Source organism: Myxocyprinus asiaticus, chromosome 7, assembly GCF_019703515.2.
Source record: "Myxocyprinus asiaticus isolate MX2 ecotype Aquarium Trade chromosome 7, UBuf_Myxa_2, whole genome shotgun sequence".
NCBI lineage: Eukaryota > Metazoa > Chordata > Actinopteri > Cypriniformes > Catostomidae > Myxocyprinus > Myxocyprinus asiaticus.
In genome coordinates, this window is record NC_059350.1 from 36,784,942 (window position 1) to 36,807,771 (window position 22,830).

At 38.0% G+C, this 22,830-nt stretch overlaps 1 protein-coding gene and 2 pseudogenes across 1 annotated transcript; 2 read left to right on the plus strand and 1 right to left on the minus strand.

Annotated features, from left to right (window-relative positions):
• Window positions 1-837: 837 nt before the first annotated feature.
• LOC127443567 (exosome complex component RRP45-like) lies at window positions 838-14,364 on the minus strand (annotated as a pseudogene).
• Window positions 9,067-9,973, plus strand: LOC127444229 (ribose-phosphate pyrophosphokinase 1-like; annotated as a pseudogene).
• A 2,198-nt stretch (window positions 14,365-16,562) lies between the features above and the next one.
• On the plus strand, window positions 16,563-17,924 carry phox2ba (paired like homeobox 2Ba). Its single transcript, XM_051702247.1, has 3 exons — window positions 16,563-16,653; window positions 16,928-17,115; window positions 17,679-17,924. Exons 1-3 carry the CDS (start codon window positions 16,563-16,565, stop codon window positions 17,922-17,924), a joined length of 525 nt encoding a protein of 174 aa, XP_051558207.1.
• Window positions 17,925-22,830: the final 4,906 nt, after the last annotated feature.

Below are 22,830 nucleotides of genomic sequence, written 5' to 3' on the forward strand. Positions count from 1 at the left end.
TATATGCTGCCTTTGTGCTTTTGGAGCTTCAAAGCTTTGGTCACCATTCACTTGCATTGTATGGACCGACAGTGCTGAGAGATTTTATAAAAAATCATCATTTTTGTATTCAAAAGAAAGTCATACACATCTGTGATAGCATGAGGGTGAGTAAATAATGAGACTTTTCATTTTAATGTGACTATTCCTTTAAGTTATTATAGCTGGCTTATAACATGAGTCTAAACAAGAGGTTTACAACCTTTTTATAGGCTGTATCCCCATGATTTCTACCATTTTCAATTACACTGGGTGTCACAAACCACCCAGTGTTTTCATGTAAATTATCTAAGATCTAAAGGGGTACTACAAGTGATGTTCTAAGCTTTCAAGAAATATAGTCATGTGCATATAGTAATGTGTGTCATTTAAAATTGTACACATTTTGAAACATTAATTTTATTTTATTTTTTTGGTACTGGCATTTCTATCACAATTTCATTAACCCCACTGGTGAAACCTATTCACAAGCTGCTTAGCTACAAATTTGGATTAGTTATTTCATTTAAGAAAACTATCATTTTAAATTTCTTACACAAGAAATAATTTTAAATTCTTGAAAAATACACAAACAAAAAGGATTTCATTTTTCCAATTTTTTTTATTTTAAATAACAAAAAAGGAACAATTACATTCCAGTCAACGTGGTCTGCGAGTCATTGATATATTTTTAGAAAGTCTTTTAGTAAGTTATTCCCCTTTTCCTCTTCAATGACAAAGTTAATTTTTAGAACTCTTCTTGGATTTCCTTAAAAAAATATCATATTTGGTTATATCGCACTGTGTATTGTAGTTGCTTTATGTTGATACGTTGCACTTTTGAGAATGCGGTAAGAGGACAGATTTGTAGATTTTACTCAAGGGGCTTTCCTGATTAAGGATGACAACTTCCTCCTCTTCACTATCAGAGATTATTATCACTTCACCTGCTGCACAGCGCGCACGCACGCGTGCACACACACACACACTTTATTAGCACTTCTAACAAACTCACTGTACATAATCTTCTATATACATTTCAAGTGTCTTGACAATTACTCTTCAGAAAGAAAGAAAAACAAGAAAGAAAGAACTAATACAAAAAGTGCAAAAAGCAGCATAGTGCCAGTAAACCCTATGGTGGGGTAACAAAGGTAAGGAAAGGAATAGGAAAGGACTTTTTATCATAGGCAGACAGAAAAGGTTTGCACTGAAACTGCTGAAATGAGCGATTTTCTTTTGAGACTACCCACTGTGCTGCTGCTGGTTTATTATGATAGAAAAAGCAAGAAATCACAACCATCTCTGTTTAAAACCTTTATTTACAGCAGTCAAACAAAAGCTAAGGCTAATTGTCAGGACAAATGGTGTCCTGAAAAGATGGTGGACAAGGCTCCTAAAAATTGTGACTGTCCCCACCCTAACCAGGTGTATCACACAAATGTACATGTCTTTCTGTCCTCTGTCATCTGAGGTTCATCATCTTCGTCCTCCTCGAGCCCCCATGAGTTCACAAGGCCGTCACCTACCTGTGCAGTTCCCGTTGAAACAAGAACAGGAGAGGGCACACTGACTCAGGGGTCAAGGATTAATATACAGGTAAGGCCATTTACATTCCACAGAAATACAATAATATCACAGCCCATGGGGAAGATTTTCAAAAACTTCTTGTATGGACTACTTTTATGATGCCTTTTTTGTCATTTCTATAGGTTAACAGTGTCCATCCCCATTCACTTTCATTGTATGAAAAAGAGCTGTGTAAACACCTCTAATATCAACATTTGTGTTCCAGTCATGCTGATTTAGAAGGACATGAAGGTGAGTAAATTATGACAGAATTAGTATTTTAGGGTCAACTTATATTTATAATAAAAATAATAAAATATCCCTTTAAATGTGATATATGGGCCCATAAAGATACACCTCTGTGGTGGTTTCTGTTCTGTTCACAATCTCATTGGCTGTTTCCTTGACATCTGTCATCTCCACCGGGGCTTCGTCTCTCTTAAGGGTTGTGATTCGCTCTTTGGGCATGGACTCAGCAAAGCCAAACTTTCCACCCTCCTTTCTAAATAAAACAAGTGGATGAAAAATAAATGAATGAAATGAAAACAAAGAAAAAATAGCCATGGTGGCAAAAACACTTTTAAAATCAAATTTGAAAATCTAAATTAAGAAGGAAAAAAAAAAAGATTAAGGGCACTGTTTATATACCAAACATATGAAATTATCTTAAGCTATACACGCATCATACCTGATTTTTTTGTAATTCCCTAAGGCTTTGTTGATGAGCTCTGTAATTTCAGACAATTTTACACTTGCTATTTTGCTGCATCTTAAAACCTGCACGGAAAAAAATATGTTATATGGATAAAAGTTATTATTAAAATAAAGTTGCCAGCTTTGATCTAGTGAAACCTGACGTCCATCCATCCACTTATGTGATGAAGCAATGAAAATGCTTTAAAGATAATTAAAATTAATTTCTACTAAGCATGCATACATTTGTGCATACACACACTCTCACCTGGTCTTTCAGAAGCATGATTCCTCCACTGGACTGAATGGAGCAGATCTCTCTGTGTTTGTTCATAGCCATCATGAATAATCCATCCATCACTCGCTCCTCTTGTTCACAAAGGTCCACAAGCAAATAAGAGCTTAGGAAATAATGAAAAGAAAAACAATTAATATTGCAAGATTCTATAAACAGAACAACATGAATGGAAAAGAAAAGCAAGTCAAGTTTACAGTTAAGCACAGATCCATAAACAGACAAACACAACTGGCATATTAAGGCCAAAGTAAACTTTTGTTGTCCGCGTTGCCGATTCCTCCGCGGAATCCGTGCACAGTATGTGTGATGCAAATTTAGTCTTCAGCACAGTCTGCGCACTGTCCGCACGCGACAGATTTTCTCGACATGCGTGGAAGGATATAGCTGCAGGCAGAGCTCCAAAAAAGGGCGGAAGCTCCAAACCACCAGCAAAGATGTAGGGAGACCCTAACCCTTCCCTAACCGTGAGTGGAAGTGATGCCCCCTTTTGGAGATTGCACAACCCCTTTTTGGAGTAACCCAGCCCCCTTCTGGAGTCACTCCTCCCTCTTTTGGAGATTCTGCCCCCATTTAGATATCTCCGGCCTGCAGCTATACCTAAATGGACAAGCGCACATTCCTGGTATGTGCACATTGTCTGTACTAAACGAGTATCGCAAAGCAGTGTTTTGCATATGCCTGTGTCATGCTGACGGGATGTCAGTGCTCGGATTCAAACCTTCATTCATTCATTGTATTTTCCTGAAAATCGATATTCTTCGGATGTCGATTTTCCTAAGAAAACAATCCAATATTGAGACTGTTTTACTATTTGGTTATTAGTCCCTGATTCCAGGGTGGTGCCCCGTCAATGTTAATCCTTATTAATATTCTATTGATTTTGATAACTGATAATTATCTTTGATGATTGAATTTGAATGATCAATAAGCTAGTGTTAATTTTAATGTTTCATCGATGTTAACAATTAAAGATTATCTTTGATAATTGTTGATTTAAAGGATTTTAAAAAGCTAACATTGATTCACATCAATGTTCTATTGATTTTAATAATTAATAATTATCTTTGATAACTATTAATTATTGCTAATAACCAAACTTGCTCCTAAACGTAGCACACTACATTTACTGGAGCCCCATATGAGGTTTTAATGAGTTAGATTCAATTGATTAATTAAAATATTAATTAATAACTACAGAAATAATTATTAATTGTTTCTGATAGTAACACTGATCTAAACAACCAGTAAAGCCCTACACAGTCATTACTGATTCAGTCTGATTTGTTAATGAATCACAAACCATATGTGAACCACTTTTGTCATTCATAACTAGAAAATGAGTACATTAATTATATAATTTCCCATGACTTTCAGGATTTTTTTAATTTCCATGACTTTACCAGGTCTGGAAAACACAATTAAAAAAATTTCCTGACTGTGGGAACCCTGTAGATTACAGTGAATTCACTTTCCTTAATATTAACAGAATAAAATCAGAGGTATGTTTTTCCACCACTGTGGGATGCAGAAACTCCACAGCAGTAGATGGGCTTGTGTAATGTTGTAGAAAAATGTGTACATGTGCTATTTCTTACCCCTGCAGAAAGAAAGCAAAGCTTACACAGATAGGATACTCAATGTGATAAATACTCAATGGAATAGGATCCTTCTCCTCTGGGCTAAACTGCTAAAAAAAATAAAATAATAAAAATAACATGGATTAAATCGCTGATAGAACACAATTGTTTTCTAGAGGTAGTAAAACCCTTGGCCTATGTGATTTTACCTTAATACATAAATTATTTTAGTACTTGTGTATACCACAATAGGCATTGCATTCATATACTTTGCTACCTATTTCGGTAACTGTCTCACAATGCACTTCTTCTAAGTACATGCCTTGTAAGAGACTTCAGAAAAAAGGAATCACATGCCAAAAACATAAATTTAACCCCTCTAAGCTAAAAAAAAATATCAAGTGAGCTGTGAAGCAAATCTTTCTGGAGTTACAGTTCTTACCGCAGTGACATCTCATCCCTGAATAGCGATGTCTGGCCGTCTAAAATGTGAGTGCGCAGATATGGCAGCAATGCTTGCTGTATCCATCAAGTTTCCATCATGATTTAACACATGAACATCAACCCGTATCTGCCAAACCTGCCAAATAACAGAGGTAAAGTTAATGAATCATGTCACAAGAGACTTAGTATTTTCTTTTTTGTCATTACCAATTTTTATTGTTCCATACTCAGATTTAAACAAACAGCACAAGAATACAGGGAACCCGCTTTTATCAATTATATATACCCTCCCTAGCAACCGGGCCAATTTGATTGCTTAGGAGACCTGGCTGGAGTCACTCAGCATGCCCTGGATTCAAACTCGCAACTCCAGGGATGGTAGTCAGTGTCTTTACTCACTGAGCTACCCAGGCCCCCCAAGGGTTCCACATATTAATTAATTTACATATAATTATTCTAAATTGTCCCTCTCCACTGCTCCTCCCTGGCAACCTTCTAGGAAGGCCAAATAAGTGCCCCACTTCTTACCATAAGCACCCAAAACTGCCCAGCTGTCTATGTGACATCTCTTCAAAAGCTGCCACTCTGCCCAACTCGGTGCACCACTCATGAAATGAGGGCGCACCAGCCGACTTCCATCCCCTAAGAATTACCTGCCTGCCGATCATCACGCTGGTAAGGACCCAGTTTTTTAGATGTTTGTTCACTATGTTAATACCCACCCCATCACCCAAAATACAAAGTCTGGGGCAAAATAAAATCTGAGTGCTCAAGTCCTCACAGATAAAATTCTGAACCCCTGACCAAAACTCTTGAATCTTAGTACAGAACCAAAAAACATGGGCTATGTCCCCATTCTCCAACTGGCATCGCCAGCAAGTAGGTGTGTCTGTAATACCAAGCCTATACAATCTAGAGGGAGTCCAATAATAACGATGCAGAATCTTAAATTGAATGAGGTGCACCCTTGCATTCCTAGACATAGACTTTACATTTTTTTAAATCCTACCCCATTCTCCATCTTCCAGTACTAAATTCAAGTCTCTCTCCCATAACTTCTTAAGAGATGTTAAAACCCTGTCCCCTAGACTCAGAATTAGCCAGGAATAGTACGCTGAAGCTTCATGACCTTTTCTAAAAGCAGCAAGCACCATCTCAAGAGTGTCTGCCACATTAGGGGGCTGCTTACTACACCCAAAGGTGGTACAGAGTAGATGGTGCAGCTGTAAGTACCCGAAGAATTGAGATCTGGGAATTCCAAACCGCTGTATAATATTTTCAAAGGATCTCAACTCTCCATTTTCATACAGGTCACCCAGCGCAGCAACACTCTTCTCAATCCATTCTGTCCAGCAGAAAGGGGACTTGTTAATACACAATTTCGGGTTCAACTAAATACTTATGGCAATGTTCAGGTAAACGTCCGAATTGAACACCCTAGAAACTTTTGTCCACACTAAATGCATGTGTGAGATAATGGGATCTTTACTTCTCTGGGCAGCTTGGTAGAAAGACTTTGCAATGGCAAGATAGGGGCAAGGACCTCCTGTTCAATAAAGAGCCAGGGAGGGGCTCTCTCAAGTGGAAGCAACCAATGTGCCAAATGTCTGAGACCAAAAGCGTAATAGTAAAACAAAATCTTGGGGAGACCTAACCACCTTTGTCAATTGGCCTATGTAACTTACTGGAATGCAACCGAGGGAGTTTACCTTTCCAAATAAAGGATTTAGCTATACTATCAAATTGTTTAAAATTAAAGAGGGGAACTTCAGTGGGGAGAGGCTGTAGTAGGTAGTTGAATTTTGGAATACAATTCATTTTTATAACATTAACCTTCCCAGTCAAAGATAAATGTAGTGAAGCCCACCTGTCCACATCACTCGAAAACTTTTTTATTATGGGTCAAAATTAACTTAACTAAATCACTCAAATTTTCTAGAAATACAATTCCCAAATACTTAATGCCCTGCTTGGGCCACTGGAAGGTGCCCGGTTGAAAAGCCGTTACAGGGCAATATGCTGTCAGAGCCAAAGCTTCGGATTTAGATCAATTCACTCTATATCCTGAGAACTTTGTAAAGGAATTAATAATTCTGTGGAGGCAAGGCATAGATCTAGTAGGGTTGGAGATGAATAAAAAAATATAATCTGCGTAAAGCAAAAGCTTATCCGCCACACCTCCCGCCACCACCCCTGGAAAATCATCATCCTTTCTTATCGCGGCTGCTAATGGTTCCAGGGCGAAACAGAACAATAAGGGGGAAAGAGGGCAACCCTGCCGGGTGCCCCATCCAGAATAAAATAATCTGAAATTAATCAATTAGTTTGAACCGCCACTACCGGGTGTCTATAAAGTAACTTAATCCACCCAATAAAAGTACAGGTGCATCTCAATAAATTAGAATGTCGTGGAAAAGTTCATTTATTTCAGTAATTCAACTCAAATTGTGAAACTCGTGTATTAAATAAATTCAATGCACACAGACTGAAGTAGTTTAAGTCTTTGGTTCTTTTAATTGTGATGATTTTGGCTCACATTTAACCAAAAACCCACCAATTCACTATCTCAAAAAATTAGAATACATCATAAGACCAATAAAAAAAAACATTTTTAGTGAATTGTTGGCCTTCTGGAAAGTATGTTCATTTACTGTATATGTACTCAATACTTGGTAGGGGCTCATTTTGCTTTAATTACTGCCTCAATTCAGCGTGGCATGGAGGTGATCAGTTTGCGACACTACTGAGGTGGTATGGAAGCCCAGGTTTCTTTGACAGTGGCCTTCAGCTCATCTGAGTTTTTTGGTCTCTTGTTTCTCATTTTCCTCTTGACAATACCAAATAGATTCTCTATGGGGTTCAGGTCTGGTGAGTTTGCTGGCCAGTCAAGCACACCAACACCATGGTCATTTAACCAACTTTTGGTGCTTTTGGCAGTGTGGGCAGGTGCCAAATCCTGCTGGAAAATGAAATCAGCATCTTTAAAAAGCTGGTCAGCAGAAGGAAGCATGAAGTGCTCCAAAATTTCTTGGTAAATGGGTGCAGTGACTTTGGTTTTCAAAAAACACAATGGACCAACACCAGCAGATGACATTGCACCCCAGATCATTACAGACTGTGGAAACTTAACACTGGACTTCAAGCAACTTGGGCTATGAGCTTCTCCACCCTTCCTCCAGACTCTAGGACCTTGGTTTCCAAATGAAATACAAAACTTGCTCTCATCTGAAAAGAGGACTTTGGACCACTGGGCAACAGTCCAGTTCTTCTTCTCCTTAGCCCAGGTAAGACACCTGTGACGTTGTCTGTGGTTCAGGAGTGGCTTAACAAGAGGAATACGACAACTGTAGCCAAATTCCTTGACATGTCTGTGTGTGGTGGCTCTTGATGCCTTGACCCCAGCCTCAGTCCATTCCTTGTGAAGTTCACCCAAATTCTTGAATCGATTTTGCTTGGCAATCATAAGGCTGTGGTTCTCTCAGTTGGTTGTGCATCTTTTTCTTCCACACTTTTTCCTTCCACTCAACTTTCTGTTAACATGCTTGGATACAGCACTCTGTGAACAGCCAGCTTATTTGGCAATGAATGTTTGTGGCTTACCCTCCTTGTCTTCTGGACAACTGTCAGATCAGCAGTCTTCCCCATGATTGTGTAGCCTAGTGAACCAAACTGAGAGACCATTTTGAAGGCTCAGGAAACCTTTGCAGGTGTTTTGAGTTGATTAGCTGATTGGCATGTCACCATATTCTAATTTTTTGAGATAGTGAATTGGTGGGTTTTTGTTAAATGTGAGCCAAAATCATCACAATTAAAAGAACCAAAGACTTAAACTACTTCAGTCTGTGTGCATTTAATTATTTAATACACGAGTTTCACAATTTGAGTGGAATTACTGAAATAAATGAACTTTTCCACAACATTCTAATTTATTGAGATGCACCTGTATTCCCGAATCCATACATTTCCAAAATCTTAAAAAAGTAATCCCATTCTACCATATCAAATGCCTTTGCGGTGTCAAGTGAGATGGCAGTGATCGGAGTCTGATCGTTTGCCATTGCCCACATGACATTAATGAAACGCCTAATGTTATCATAAGAGTTATGGCCCCGAATAAACCCCACCTGATCTATAAGAGATGTCATAACATTACTTGATCAGTTAGCAAAAATTTTTGACAATATTTTAACATCTAGCTTGATCAGGGAAATTGGATGGTAACTCCTACACTCACTTGGATCTTTGTCCTTTTTAAGAATCAGACTGATCCGACACAAGCTCAACTATGGTGAAAAGGTAGTGGCGACCCACACTCACTAGGTAATATCGACATCGGATGACAAATATCTGACCGAGACAGGAATCCTAAATTTAATTTATAATATGGTTTGCGAGCAAACATCCTGTTTTCTCGTGCACAGTCGCTGTTGCGTTCACACATTTGGAAGCATCTGGAAGTGAAAAAACATGCCTAATATCAAGATTTTCAATGGCAGCTCCCACCAGGATCTGTCTCAAAAGATAGCAGACCGTCTCGGATTGGAACTAGGCAAAGTGGTGTCCAAAAAGTTTAGTAACCAAGAGACATGTGTGGAGATTGGGGAGAGTGTGCACAGGGAGGATGTGTACGTAGTCCAGAGCGGCTGTGGTGAAATAAACGATAAACTTATGGAACTCCTGATTATGATAAATGCCTGCAAGATCGCATCTGCCTGCCGGGTCACAGCCGTCAACCCCTGCATCCCTTACGCCTGACAAGATAAGGATAAGAGTCGAACATCCATTTCTGCCAAGCTGGTGGCGAATATGCTGTCTGTCTCTGGTGCGGACCACATCATAACCATGGATCTACATGCATCCCAGATACAGGGTTTTTTTTGACATTCCCATGGACAATCTATATGCAGAGCCTGCTGTGTTGCAGTGGATAAAGGAGAATATTCCGGAATGGAAGAACTGCACTATAGTCTCACTTGATGCTGGAGGAGCCAAAAGGGTGACCTCCATTGCAGACAGGTTAAATGTTGACTTTGCCCTTATTCACAAAGAGAGGAAGAAAGCTAATGAGGTGGACCGCATGGTTCTGGTAGGAGATGTGAAAGACCGGGTGGCCATATTGGTCTATGACATGGCAGACACCTGCAGCACTGTCTGCCGTGCAGTTGATAAGTTAATATCAGCTGATGCAACTAAACTTTATGCCATCCTCACGCATGGCATCTTCTCTGGACCTGCCATTTCGAGCATCAACAACGCTTGTTTTGAGGCTGTAGTCATGACCAATACCATTCCTCAGGAGGAGAAGATGAACATTTCAATGAGTCCATGTCTTATCTCTTCAGTCATGTTCCTTTGTAATGTCTTCAGCGCCTGACCTTTCACTGCGACCAAATGTGGGAGCCGATCCTCACTTGCATTCACATGACCCAAAGAGACATCGGCCCTGATGGAATGTATTTCTATAGTTGGGGATTTTAGCAAGTCATTTCAAATTGTTGTTGCAATCTGTGACTGACAGAGTAAGAGGTTAGGGGGGTTGTTCGCCCAAGGATGAAAATTATCTCATCATTTGCTCGCCCTCATGCCAGCCCAGATGTGTGTGGCTTTCTTTCTTCTGCGGAGCGCAAGTGAGGATTTTTGGAGGAATGTTTCGGCTCTGGGTCCGTTCGGTGAGGGTGGGAGGTGGCCGGAGCTTTGGGGCTCCGGGGGGCATGTGGAGGCAGCGTGGAAGTGATCCATGCGAGTCCAGTGGTTGGGTCTGTGTCTTTGGAGGTGTCGTGGTGGATGTGGGTGAGGAGGAGATCGGTATTGAAGTTATTTTTTTTACTATAAATCTCCACTCTCAATCAACCCTCCTAAGCACTCTTCTCTCCTAAGAGTTCATGTTTTTTGGCAATTTACATTCTTTGTGCATTTTGCCACCTATTGGGAAGGGAGGAGAATTTATAGTAAAAAAGGACAAATGTTGATCTGTTTCTCGCCCGCACCTGTCGCGTCGCTTTGGAGTATATGGATTTGACCACTGGACTTTTGTGGATTGTTTTGTGCTGCCTGTGTGTGCTTTTTGGGGCTTCGGGGTTCTGGCCACCGTTCGCTTGCATTGGGTGGACCTACGGGGCTGGGGTATTCTTCTGGGGAGCTTCATTTGTGTTCTGCAGGGAAGGGTCAGTCGTGCGCATCTGGGTTGGCATGGGGGTGAGTTGATTGTGAGAGTTTTCATTTTTGGGTGAACTATCCCTTTAAATTAGCCAGGCCAAGGACATGTCACAACCTAATTTATTTTTTTGCCTTCATTCTTAAAAAATAAGTGGTCTATAGATGACATAAACCGATGAATGTGCAAATTAGTGGACAAGATTTATTCTTAACATTTTGTTGGCTAGATACAAAGCCTGGGCTGTCTGAAGACTGAATTTCTCAATTTTCTCATTTTTATTTTTAAGAGTGTTAAGAACTCTTTCAGTTAAAATTTCTATAAATAAAAAGTAACTTTCGTGGTTACATTGTTACATCCTGAAAAAATAAAAAAAATAAAAAAAAATAAATAAAAAGAAGAATCAGACTGATCCAAGATTGCATCCTGGTTGGTAGAAGCTTACCATTTTTTAATGATTCTGTATAAACTTCTAGCAAAAGTGGAGCCAGTTCTGTAGCATAAGACCTAAAAAATTCAGCGGCAAAGCCTTCTGGCTCCGGAGCCTTGCCTGTAGGCAAGGCCTTAATTACCTTGCCAAGCTCCTCCAAGGTTATCTCAGAATCAAGAGAATTTTTTTGCTCAGTAGTCAATTTAGGAAGTTCAAATGGTTCCACAAAGTTTCTAATATCCTCATCAGTAGACGAAGACATGGAACTACAGAGATCAAGATAGAATTCTTTAAAAGCATTATTAATATCATTGGCTGAGGTAAATATTTCACTACCAGCAGATTTCACTGAGGGAATGGTAGAAAAAGACTCTCTCCGTTTTATATATCTAGCCAGAAGTTTTCCTGCCTTGTCCCCTGACTCAAAGTATGACTGTCTTGCCCTGAATAGCCAAAACTCCACCTTCCGTGACAAAACAGTATTATATCTGTATTTCAATCGGGTCAATTCCCTGAGGACATTAGATGACATTCGGTGCTTCAGCTCTGCCTTGGCACTTTTAATATTCCCTTCCAATTCCACAAGTTCTTGTGCGTTGGATTTTTTTGGTGAAAGAGGCATACTGTATGATCCAGCCCCTAAGACATTTTTGTGACATTTTGACATAAGAAAAATAGATTGTGTATCAAAAACAAGATTATAAAGACCACTTTCCAACATTAGTGCAACAATCAAACCCCAAACATCCCCTAAAAAAAAAAAAAAAAAAAAGGTCCATCCCTCCAAACTCAAACAGTCCATGCATGCCTACGAGAACCCCCGCAAAAAACTTGTCATCGGATTAATCAAGTACGGCGTTTCTATACAAATTTTGTGAGACAAAATTACATAGCAAAAGATAATCTATAAAACAAACTCCAGCCAATAGGTGGAATAAGCACAAAGAGGGTGTAGGAGTGTTACGCTACAAAATAATCTCCAGCCGATAGGCAGAACCAGCACAAAGAGAACACGCAGATTCCTCAAACAGTCAAGCGAATGTTCAGTGAGCCGGTTCACTCAGCTGCAACATGAGTGCGAACAAATGACTTACTCCAATGACTTGCAAGAAATACTCCACAAAACGAACTCCAGCCAATAGGCAGAATAAGCACAACGAGCATGTAGATTCATCCATAAAACTGTCCTTAAGGTGTGTTACTCTACAAAATAAACTCCAGTCTCTAAGCGGAACCAGCACAAAAAAAGCATACAGATTCCTCAAACAGTCAAGCAAATGTTCAGTGAGCCGGTCCACTCGGCTGCAACGTGAGTGCAACAAGATGTCTTACTGACTCCATTGACTTTACGAAAGACATCACTTGCTGTGGGCAAGTGAATGTTTTACGGCCATCCTTAGCATCTATTCTCAATTTGGCCTGGAATATCAGTGCAAAAGCGACTTTCTATTGATTTCTTACATTCCTTAAATCTATCACGTTTCTCTCTTGTTGAATTTGCAAAGTCTGGAAACAAGAAAATGCTGTGGTTCTTCCAAGAAAGCCTTCCTTTACTCCTTGCCTCGCGTAACACAAGATCTTTATCAGATGATCTCCGAGATTTGGCCAGAACTGATAAGGGCCTGTCTCCCTCCGCAGATCGCTGAGCAGAAACTCGATGAGCTCACTCGATTTCTAGCTTATGGCCTGCTATGTCGAGCAGATTCGGAAAGAGCCTATCCAGGAACTTCAACATATCCTTTACCTCTGCTCCTTCAGGAACTCCGACAATACGGACGTTATTCCGCTGGCTATGGTTCTCCATGTCCTCCAACTTCTCCCAGACACACTCCAAATCCACCTTGGTCGCTAGTGGATTAGCAGATAATTCCCTGTCTGATGACTCCAGGTAATCCCCCACTCTTGTAACCACATCAGTGAACTTCGCCTCCATGGCAGTGATCGATCGACGTATCACAGCAAGATCCTCCAAGTCAGCAACGACCTTCGTCAGCATTGCCGACATGTTCAGCATCTCTCACTGCATTTCCCGCACGACTTCAAGGCTTGCGGCCTGCTCGGGAGCGTCAGCTTGAGAACGTAAGTGTCTTTTAATGTCTCCAGAGCCCGAGGACTTTGAATTCTTTGACATATTGTCCTCCTAGAACAGTTATGGAACAGTGTATCAAATCTCACCGGTTTATGTCATTAGAAGTATTAAAACTAGCAAAGTGCGCAGAGCTCGCCGTTCACACGTCCGATCCTCGCATGGCATCACGTGACTCCCCCAAGATGTAGTATTTTCTAATAAGTTTTAGTTTTTGTCTAAGTTTTAGAAATTGTCAATACTATATGACAGGAAACTGTCTATATGTGCATCTCGCCTTTTCTCCTGAAACGACACAGAGATACTCAGTGTCTATGCATTTAGAATTCCTCAGACATCTCTCAAGCTGTCTGTTTAAGGTCACCAACAACTCTGACTGCCTATTTCACACACAAAAATACAATGAGAAACATGCAGAGATAAAGAGGGTCAGAAAACACACACACACACACACACACACACACACACACACACACACACACACACACTAGAGGATATTTGGCATAAGCACAGTGTGAAGCACACGATTGTTTGTGATTGAATGTGAACCTGTTTGGCTCGAAGGCAGGTGATGCCATGGGAGACAACTCCAAATTAAAGAACACGATGCCTTCTGTGGGACGTGAATCTTTTGGAGGGACCAACTAACAGGATACCTGAGACAACACCCTGAAAGGATGCAAAAGAGAGATCCTTGATAATATGCAAGTGGTTGATTGATTGATTGTTTTTACTTTAAAATCGGTGGTGTAGAGAAGCACATTGTTGCCATTTCTGTGAGCACTGTAAATGTTAAAGAAACGTGAAAAACGGAAATTCTACCTTGTTTTTCCAAATTCCACGATGCAGCAACCATATTCGGTTCCAAATGTGATTTTAATATTACGATAATCGTACGTCTGTCTGCCATCTAGGCGCTACAGAAAAAAATAAATCTGGTTGAGCTATTTAGAAAAGTGAAATTTAGTACCAAATGACCAGACCATATGGTGTATCATAGTATTTGTTACTAGTGATATCAAAACTTACTTTTTTCTCTTCTATAGCTTTAAGGAGAAAAAGTCTCTCGCAATTCGACAGCGGAGTAGCCCTCATTTTGATAATTGTTATATTTCACGTAAACAACTTTATCTCCTAAAGCATTATCTCATGTTTCAATCAGTTTACAACCTGCGCATTGTTGTGACGTTGTATAACAGCTGGTGGTGATCAGTCGCATTTGACAGATACGCCACACTGAAATTTTCTGTTCTCCCAAAGCAAAATAAACACATTTTACATTTCTAAATTAAATATAGGCCTATCTTTAAATCAGTTTAAAGTTTCAAATTAAATATTCAAACATGTCTGCCAATTTTGCAGCTCCTCTGAGCATCGGTCTACAGAACATCTTTGAATGGGAATTTTCAGGTGTCTATCTGAAAGGAGTAGCCTATAGAACCACGTCATTTTCTTTCTCATTGCTCTTTAAAGATATGAAATATGTTGTAAATAAAGATGAACGTTTATTACATTTTATGATAAATAATTAGGCAGCTATTTCATTAAAAACACCCCCATTCTTTATAACATTTAGAAATTGATTAAAATGATTTTCATTCATTTTAAACTCTGTTCAGAATGAGAAAACCACTTTATTTTATTTTTTATTTTTTTATTTTTTTATTTGTAAGAGCTGTCCACAAGTTGGATGTTTCAAGATGAAATTTCGGGGTGTTTGTACATTTGTGTATTTCAATAAAGGCAAAAAAAAAAAAAAAAAAAAAAAAAAACGGGTTCTAGATTAGCGTAAGGCCAACAGAAAACATCCTCGGGAACTTTTTTAATTCGAGTTTACAGGTTTTCAGACATAATTTTGTCGAAAACTTTTGTTCCGTGTGCGTGGGGAAACTCTAACTTAATTGTGATTTGCACGTTTGTTTGGGCCTATACAAGTAGCCTATAATAAGCAAATGTACTTTATTTATTACAATATTTTAGGCCTATTATTATCTTTAGCCTACACAAATCCAGCTGTGAAACACTGAATTGCAGCCTTCGAAATTGTGAAATGTAACTTTAAGGTCGTTTAAAAAAAACAAAAAAAAAAAAAAAGGCCAGTATATGTTTTCATTTTAACCCAATCAGTATATCTTTATAGGCAGGACGTTCTTTTGTCCAAGATGCGCAATGCTCAGTAAAAAAAATTAAAAAATAAAATAAAATAAAAAAAGATGCAGCAGCACTTTTTTATTGGAATTTGTGATTTCTTTCATTTGTGATTTTTTTAGTCTTTTCCTTTTTGCTCTGTATCTGTGCTGCAAAACCATTTCTCCTGTCAGCAGAGATAACAGTGTTTGCTCATTCAATTAAACTTCAGCACAATGTTCTGTAAAAGTGAGATGTGATTTACTGTGTAAATTAAACATTTACCTATTAAAATTTAGACTGATTTATGAATCAGCCCCCGCTTTCCGTGTGACAACAACAAATTTGGATCCTTTTATGGTTCATAATCACATGCAATCCAACAAAATATAGGAGACTGTGATTTATTATATATAGTTTGACAGCAAGTTTACCCCGAAAGTGCCCGTGGCAAATTCGCATCTACACGCAGATGTCCATTTCTACAGCGCTGGTACCAGCCGATGTGTTGAGTAGGCCTAATCAGAGTAGTTTTGTATTGTTCAGCTGGTGCGGCTGGTGCTCTTGTATTGCTCTCATAACGTTATGATGGATGGGGGGCACGCTCATGAAGCCTTTAGACCAGCCCAACGTGATACTCGATTACTGTGCACAAAGACGCGTGGATATTTGCATCAAAACCCACTCTATCATCTCCTGTCTCTCCATTCCACTTACACTTACAGGATACAATGACTGTTTAACCTAGTTCATGTCAAATGTCATGTTTAGGGTCAAAACCACGAGCAAATAAATGTGGAAAAATAATCAAATCAACACTCTTTTTTCATTTGCAATAATGCAAAAATACAAGTTGGCTGTAGAAGACATATAGGCCACTTAATAGCACTTGTAAGAGTTGTAAGCAAAGGATTCTTTAGACTACTAGGCCTATGACGCAGGCTGATATGATGCATGCAGGTGGAGAAGGCATAAAGGCCTCTATGATGGAGGGATGTGTCAAAAGCATAACACAATGAGATGACTGAGGGAGAACTTTAATAAAAACCAGAGAGCCCTCAGACACAAAGCCAGTTCAGAGGAGTGAGCCAGTGAGACGAGACTGAATTCAGTTGCTTAGCATCAGTGAGTGACATTTATCCTGCTAGTGTTGCAAAACTGGTAAGATGGAGTACACCTACATAACTCCTACTGCATATGAGTCGGGGATGGACACCGGCCGAACTTCTAGCCGCTCCACGGAGTTCAGTTCCTGCAGTCAGCCCGTTCGATTTCAATATAACAGGTGCAATTTAGGTACCACATCGAGCTGCCACTTCATTGCGCCCGGACCCTGCTCTTATCAACCCTCCCACTACATAACAGGTTGGTCTATTAGTTGTAGCCTAATTATTTACATTTCACGGTGATATAATACATTAAAAATATATATCTTCCTCATAAAAGGCTACTATAATACAATGCCATAGCCTGATGTATTTTACACAACTGCTTCCATTACAATTGTGTACAATCGCAATTTAACTTCCAGTTCATCATAATCTTTTGACTTATGAACGAGGCGTCCACGAGAGGCGCAAACAAAGGCGCGTCCGCACCATCTTCACCAGCTCTCAGTTGAAAGGTCTTGAGCGTGTGTTCGCACAGACTCATTATCCCGATATCTACACGCGTGAGGAGCTCGCGCTGGAGATTCATCTTACCGAAGCTCGAGTTCAGGTATTTGTACTTCTGTTCCTATCATTCTTAAATCTTATTCTTATCCTTTTTGTTCTGTGTGGGGTCTGAAACTCCAAACCTCTTTTAAAAGCACGAATAAAATTAGGTTCGGTGTTCATTTTCACCGTTTTTTGTTTTAGTCATAGTTTTAGTCTTTTGACGAAAATGTCCTTTAAAATTAGTTCATATTTCGTCATGTCATATTCATTAATTTAATTTAAATTATTAATTTATGTTTGTTGACATTACGTCATCATGGCAACGAAGTTGTAAAATTGGCTATAACTTTAGGCATAAATGGTTTGTAAGCGATTTTATCCCACTAAAATCATGTAAACACATATTGTTTGCGTCTTGTGGCTATACTTTTGAAATAGTGAGTATTTTAACGTTTATGGATTGGCCCCATTCACTTCCATTGTAAGTGCCTCACTGGAACCACACTGATTAAAATAGAGGGTTAAAGTTTCAATGATGTCTGGGTTTTAATTAGTTAAGATATAAACAGTTAGGCCATACATATATCCAAATAATATAATTGTTTTTTTATTCATTTACTTCAGGTCTGGTTCCAGAACAGACGTGCTAAATTTCGCAAACAGGAGCGCGCAGCCACGTGGGTTGCGACATCCCTGAAAGTGCACAGACCGTTTTCTCCTGAGAACTCCAAAACGATGACAATTCCAGACCCAGACAGCACACAATGCACCCTTGCACTAACCCAAGACCAAAAAGAGGCCAGCAGTCTCAGAAAGTGCCAGCCTTATGAAGAAATGCCCTTAAGGATTTCTTCTCTTGATGCGCAGTGATCAAGCGTTCACTGAGCTCTCAGCGTGATTATTGCACGTGTGTGTTGAGCAGTGAAAGATAGGTCTACCACGTGTGGCGGCTACAACATCAGATTCCACTATGTTGTAGACAGGGTTGGGGTGTAACGGAATACATGTAACTGGATTATGTATTTAAAATACAAAATATAAGTAACTGTATTCCACTACAGTTACTATTGAAATCATTGGTAATTAGAATAAAGTTACATTCAAAAAGTATTTTGATTACTGAAGAGATTACTTTGCATTTTATTGTCATTTGTTTCAGTTAATATTTAGTCCTTTCAGTTGGAAAACATTTATACATATAAAAGCGGTAAAACACTTTCTTATGATGTGTTACATTCATACGAGCAGACAGAGAAGTAAGTTTGAAGTAAGTTTGGAATATGTTTGGAGCAGAAGAAATAGAAATAAACCTTGTGTAAATTGTCAGCTTTACACTGAGCTAAAATGCTATTTCTAGCCATTTTACCTGCACATTACCAGGCACGATCATATTTTTTTATCAAGAAAATTCATGTTGGATCATAATTTCTTTTTTCTAGTAAGACCTTTGATATTAGGGCAAAAATCTTATTCTTGATAATAATTTTTTTATTGTTTTCCTGTAAAAATATCTAAAAACCCTTAAAACAAGATCAATTTGAAACAACACTGCATAAGATATTTAGGTTTTTCAGAGAATGTATTTTTAACGTGTATTTTGTCTTACTGTAGTGGCAGAGTTTTTATTGTCAAAACAAGTGAAAAAATCTACCAGTGCTGAAGAAGTAATCCAAAGTATTTCGAATACGTTACTGACCTTGAGTAATGTAACGGAATACGTTACAAATTACATTTTACAGCATGTATTCTGTAATCTGTAGTGGAATACATTTCAAAAGTAACCATCCCAACCCTGGTTGTAGATTCATGGACCTGAATTAGTGTCATGTCGTAACAACAAGGCAAACATGTATCTGTATTGTCTTAATAATGTGATTTTCCTCTGTGTTATAGAATGTCAGGGTGGCAGCGTTTGAAAATTTCAATGCCATTTTGAGATTTGTTAGTTTTTTATTTAATTGAATGTTTTATTAGCCTACATCAAACAGACCCTAATCAGGGCAGTAGTAAGGTAATCTGGGCCCCCTGACTGTACATTGCTCTGGGCCCCTTTCCTATAAAAAAAAAATACAGTTTATAATTTGTTGTGGGGCCCCTTGGACCTCTGGGCCCCTAGAATCGTTACCACCTTTCACCCCACTAGCTACAGCGCTGGCCCTAATATATTTCTCTGAAGCACTTTGTGGCTGGTTCATTGTCTAGACTCTAGTCTAGTTCAACAACTGTTTTAAATTTGAACAACATATCTAATTTAATTTAGAATAAATTAGAATAAATCCAGTGTAGTCATTTTTTGTTCTAGTCTGGGGTACAAGTGAACACAGTGACCACAATGGCATTCATTAAAGGATAGTTCACCCAAAAATTAATATTCTCTCATCATTACTTGCATCATAAGGACCTACTGAACTGAGATATTCTTCCATTTTTCTTCAAATGTGTTCTGCTGAAGAGAGAAAGTCATATACATCTAAGATGGCATGAGGGTGAGTAAATGAGGAGAGAATTTTCATTTTTGGGTGAACTATCAATTTAAGACAAGGGTCAGCTATGTAATGGAGGTTGACTTTAATCAAAAGGTTGTTTTCAAAAATGTCATTCTGGGGCAAGATGTCACATGAATTTATAATTTTATGAACTTGTTAGTTTCAGTAAATGTTGGCCCAAACAAAGGTTAGATAGTTTTGAATGTTGCATTTTAATTTTTCTTTGTCATTTCATGAATTGTTTTTGTTTCATACTTGTTTTACTGTTTATGTTTTGCTGAAAAGCTGACATGCGGCTGTTTAATGGTAGGTTAAATTGTGAGGTTAAAAAAACTTGCACTATATATAGTGTGACAACAGTGGTAGTCTTTTCACATGGGCATGTTCTTTGTTATGATTAGACTCTATATAATATCATTAGTACTCCACACAAAATAGAGACGATTTATCATAAATATAGTTAAATGTCTATATTTGTCTATATAATACTGAAGGCAATTAACTGGATTACTCTTGCTAATGTCAAGGTAACAAATGTAATATCATGCATGTGTATTTATACACTTTCTTGATGTTTGTTCTATTTTTGGCAAAAATAATTGTATGTATATTAGAAAATCAGTGAACATCAATGCATATCCCTAATTAATTACAGTTTTTTTCAATACTTCTGAAAATTTTCAAAGCTCTCTGTACAAAACTACAACCTATTTACAACTGTGACGCAGTCATTCATTCAAAATCTGTAATTTCAAATCAAAACACAAGATTATTGTGAGATGCAATGAGAAAATGTGGTTTAATCTTCAAAACAAAATAATTATTATTTATATAATTCATTCGGATTTCAATTTAGTAGTTTTAAACAGTCAGTTAATTCAGTAGTGAACAATGCAAGATACATTTCAAAATGCCCTTTAGAGATGGTGTAATGTAGATATAACACAAATATGGAGTGCCAAAAGGCTCTGTATTAGGTCCTCTGCTGATCTCCTTGTACATGTTTCCCTTAAGAAACATATAATTGGTTGAATCAAGATTATTTGGATAGAAAAAACTTGATGCGCTTCCTCATGTTTCAGATTACGCACAATAGTAATGAACAGTTTAGTCACATTCTATATTACAGTGCCCATGTTACTGCGTATTTACATAAATATATGAATATATACCCGCCTTTAACCTAAAAGGCAGGACTTCCATACATGTAGCCGCTATACTGAGCTAAGCAATTTCTCCCATTCATTTTTCTAGTGTACCGTTTCCTCCTCCTAGACTATCAGTGATAATACTCATGACCAACATGTAGTCAATATTTTGCATTTGCTCTCACACACACTTTGAAAGTACTGTGGTTACCTTGACATAAAATGTCACAGTATAAAATACTGTAACACGAATTAATTGTTTGGTTATCCTGTTTTGAACAATAATATATTTTGACAATTAAAAAACACACACACAAAAAAAGAAAATCAAGCCAGTTTAAAATCTATAGGTATACCAAATTATTTAATATTAACCATGAAGATCCATGAGGTTAGGGTTACCCTAACATTATCTACAATGATATTTTTAGTCACAGAGACAACTGTACTTGCTGTTGATTAGTTTAAATTAATAAATAAGTTCTTATCCCAAGTTTCATCTGTTTAGCACTTTTACTTTATCATTATAATATTGAATTATAAAACACTTTGTGAAGCGTCATAATTTTGTAGCAAGAAGTATGCCACTAAAGGACAATTCCAGCTCAAATAACAGAAGATACCATGAAATCAAAATCCCACATAAAGTGGGTTTTATTCCATGTCTAAGTCCTTTGAGGCCATTTAAATGCAAGGGTACTCCTAAAAATTAACAAAACAAATTTTTAACTAATATAATAGCGCAGAACTATTAGCAGAGGTAAATTTAAAGACTTTCTCTTCTGGGGAAATAAGACCAAATAATGCCTCATCTTATGCAGGGTCATGTTTTGTTAAATAAATTCCTCTATGAAACCACTGACTTAATTATTGTCTGAGGTAATCAACAGTATGCAAGAAATCTTCTGTTGATAGAGCTGAACTTGTGTTGAAGCTGGAACATTACTTTAACCATGTCAAATTGGGTTTATTTTCAACAATTGTCATGATTTTATTTGTCATCCGTCAAACTTTACAGATAAAGTATCCTTGCAAATGAGAAGAGCAACTAAAATGTATAAATAAAGACATAGAAAGCAGTCATAATAGATCTAAAAAGATAAGTAAAACATGTATTTTTTTAATCTAAAAAAAAAAAATCTACATTTATTAAAAAACTAATTATTAACAGAATGTCTTAAAGCTAATGTCCAAAAGTAATGAAAGTTCTTCTGCTTCTGATGATCCTCTTGTCCCTAGTGTGATGGCACTCTAGTGGTCCTGTAGTCCAGATGTTTACAATCTCTGTCCTATAAAGTAGGTTTCTGATATCCTAATGCTAAAACTTCACACAGACACAAAAAAAAAAAAAAAAAAAAAATAAAAAACATGAAAATAAGAGACTAAGTGATAAAGAAATATGCCAGATACCCAAAATCTGGTTGATATAATTACATATAAACAGACAAAAATACTGTAGCTGTGCATATTCAGTGAAAAAGAAGTCTTTCACATTCACAGAGATTCACTGGAGAACTTGAACTGGGTCAGTGTCTTCATGGGTCAAGCACTCTGGACAATCCTGTTAAAAATCTCAAGGGACATACAGCATACATGCAGAGCATATACATAATTACAAAATATATACAGTACATACTTACCTTAGAGAGACCATTAAGAACAGAGAAGGGATTAAACAGAGGGGTGGGGTCAGGGCAGGGACAGAGTCTAAATGGTCTCTCAGAATGTGTCCAGGCCTCTCATCAACTGTATGCAACCAGTGATGAGGGCAGATACCTTATTGACCAGCAGGTCTGGGCTGTGGTAAGAATCTAGAGGTAGGTTGGCAAGGGCTCCAAGGAAGACCATAAGATGGTGCTATATATAAAACACATCCATTGCATAAATAACATCAATACAACTAAATGCCAAGAAATCCAAAATTACATTAGCTCAAAGAACTGAACTTGAAGAACACCATGTCATATACAACAATACATAGACTAATAATAACATAAAGCTGGGCTGTTTCCTTTGAATACAGATCCACTACAGAAGTGGAAGTTTAGTTCACTTATACTTACATGCAGCTGCCAGAAATGTTGATCTGCAGCTGGCTCATAATCACCTGGAATATCCCAAATGCTGATGAGGGAGTTCAGG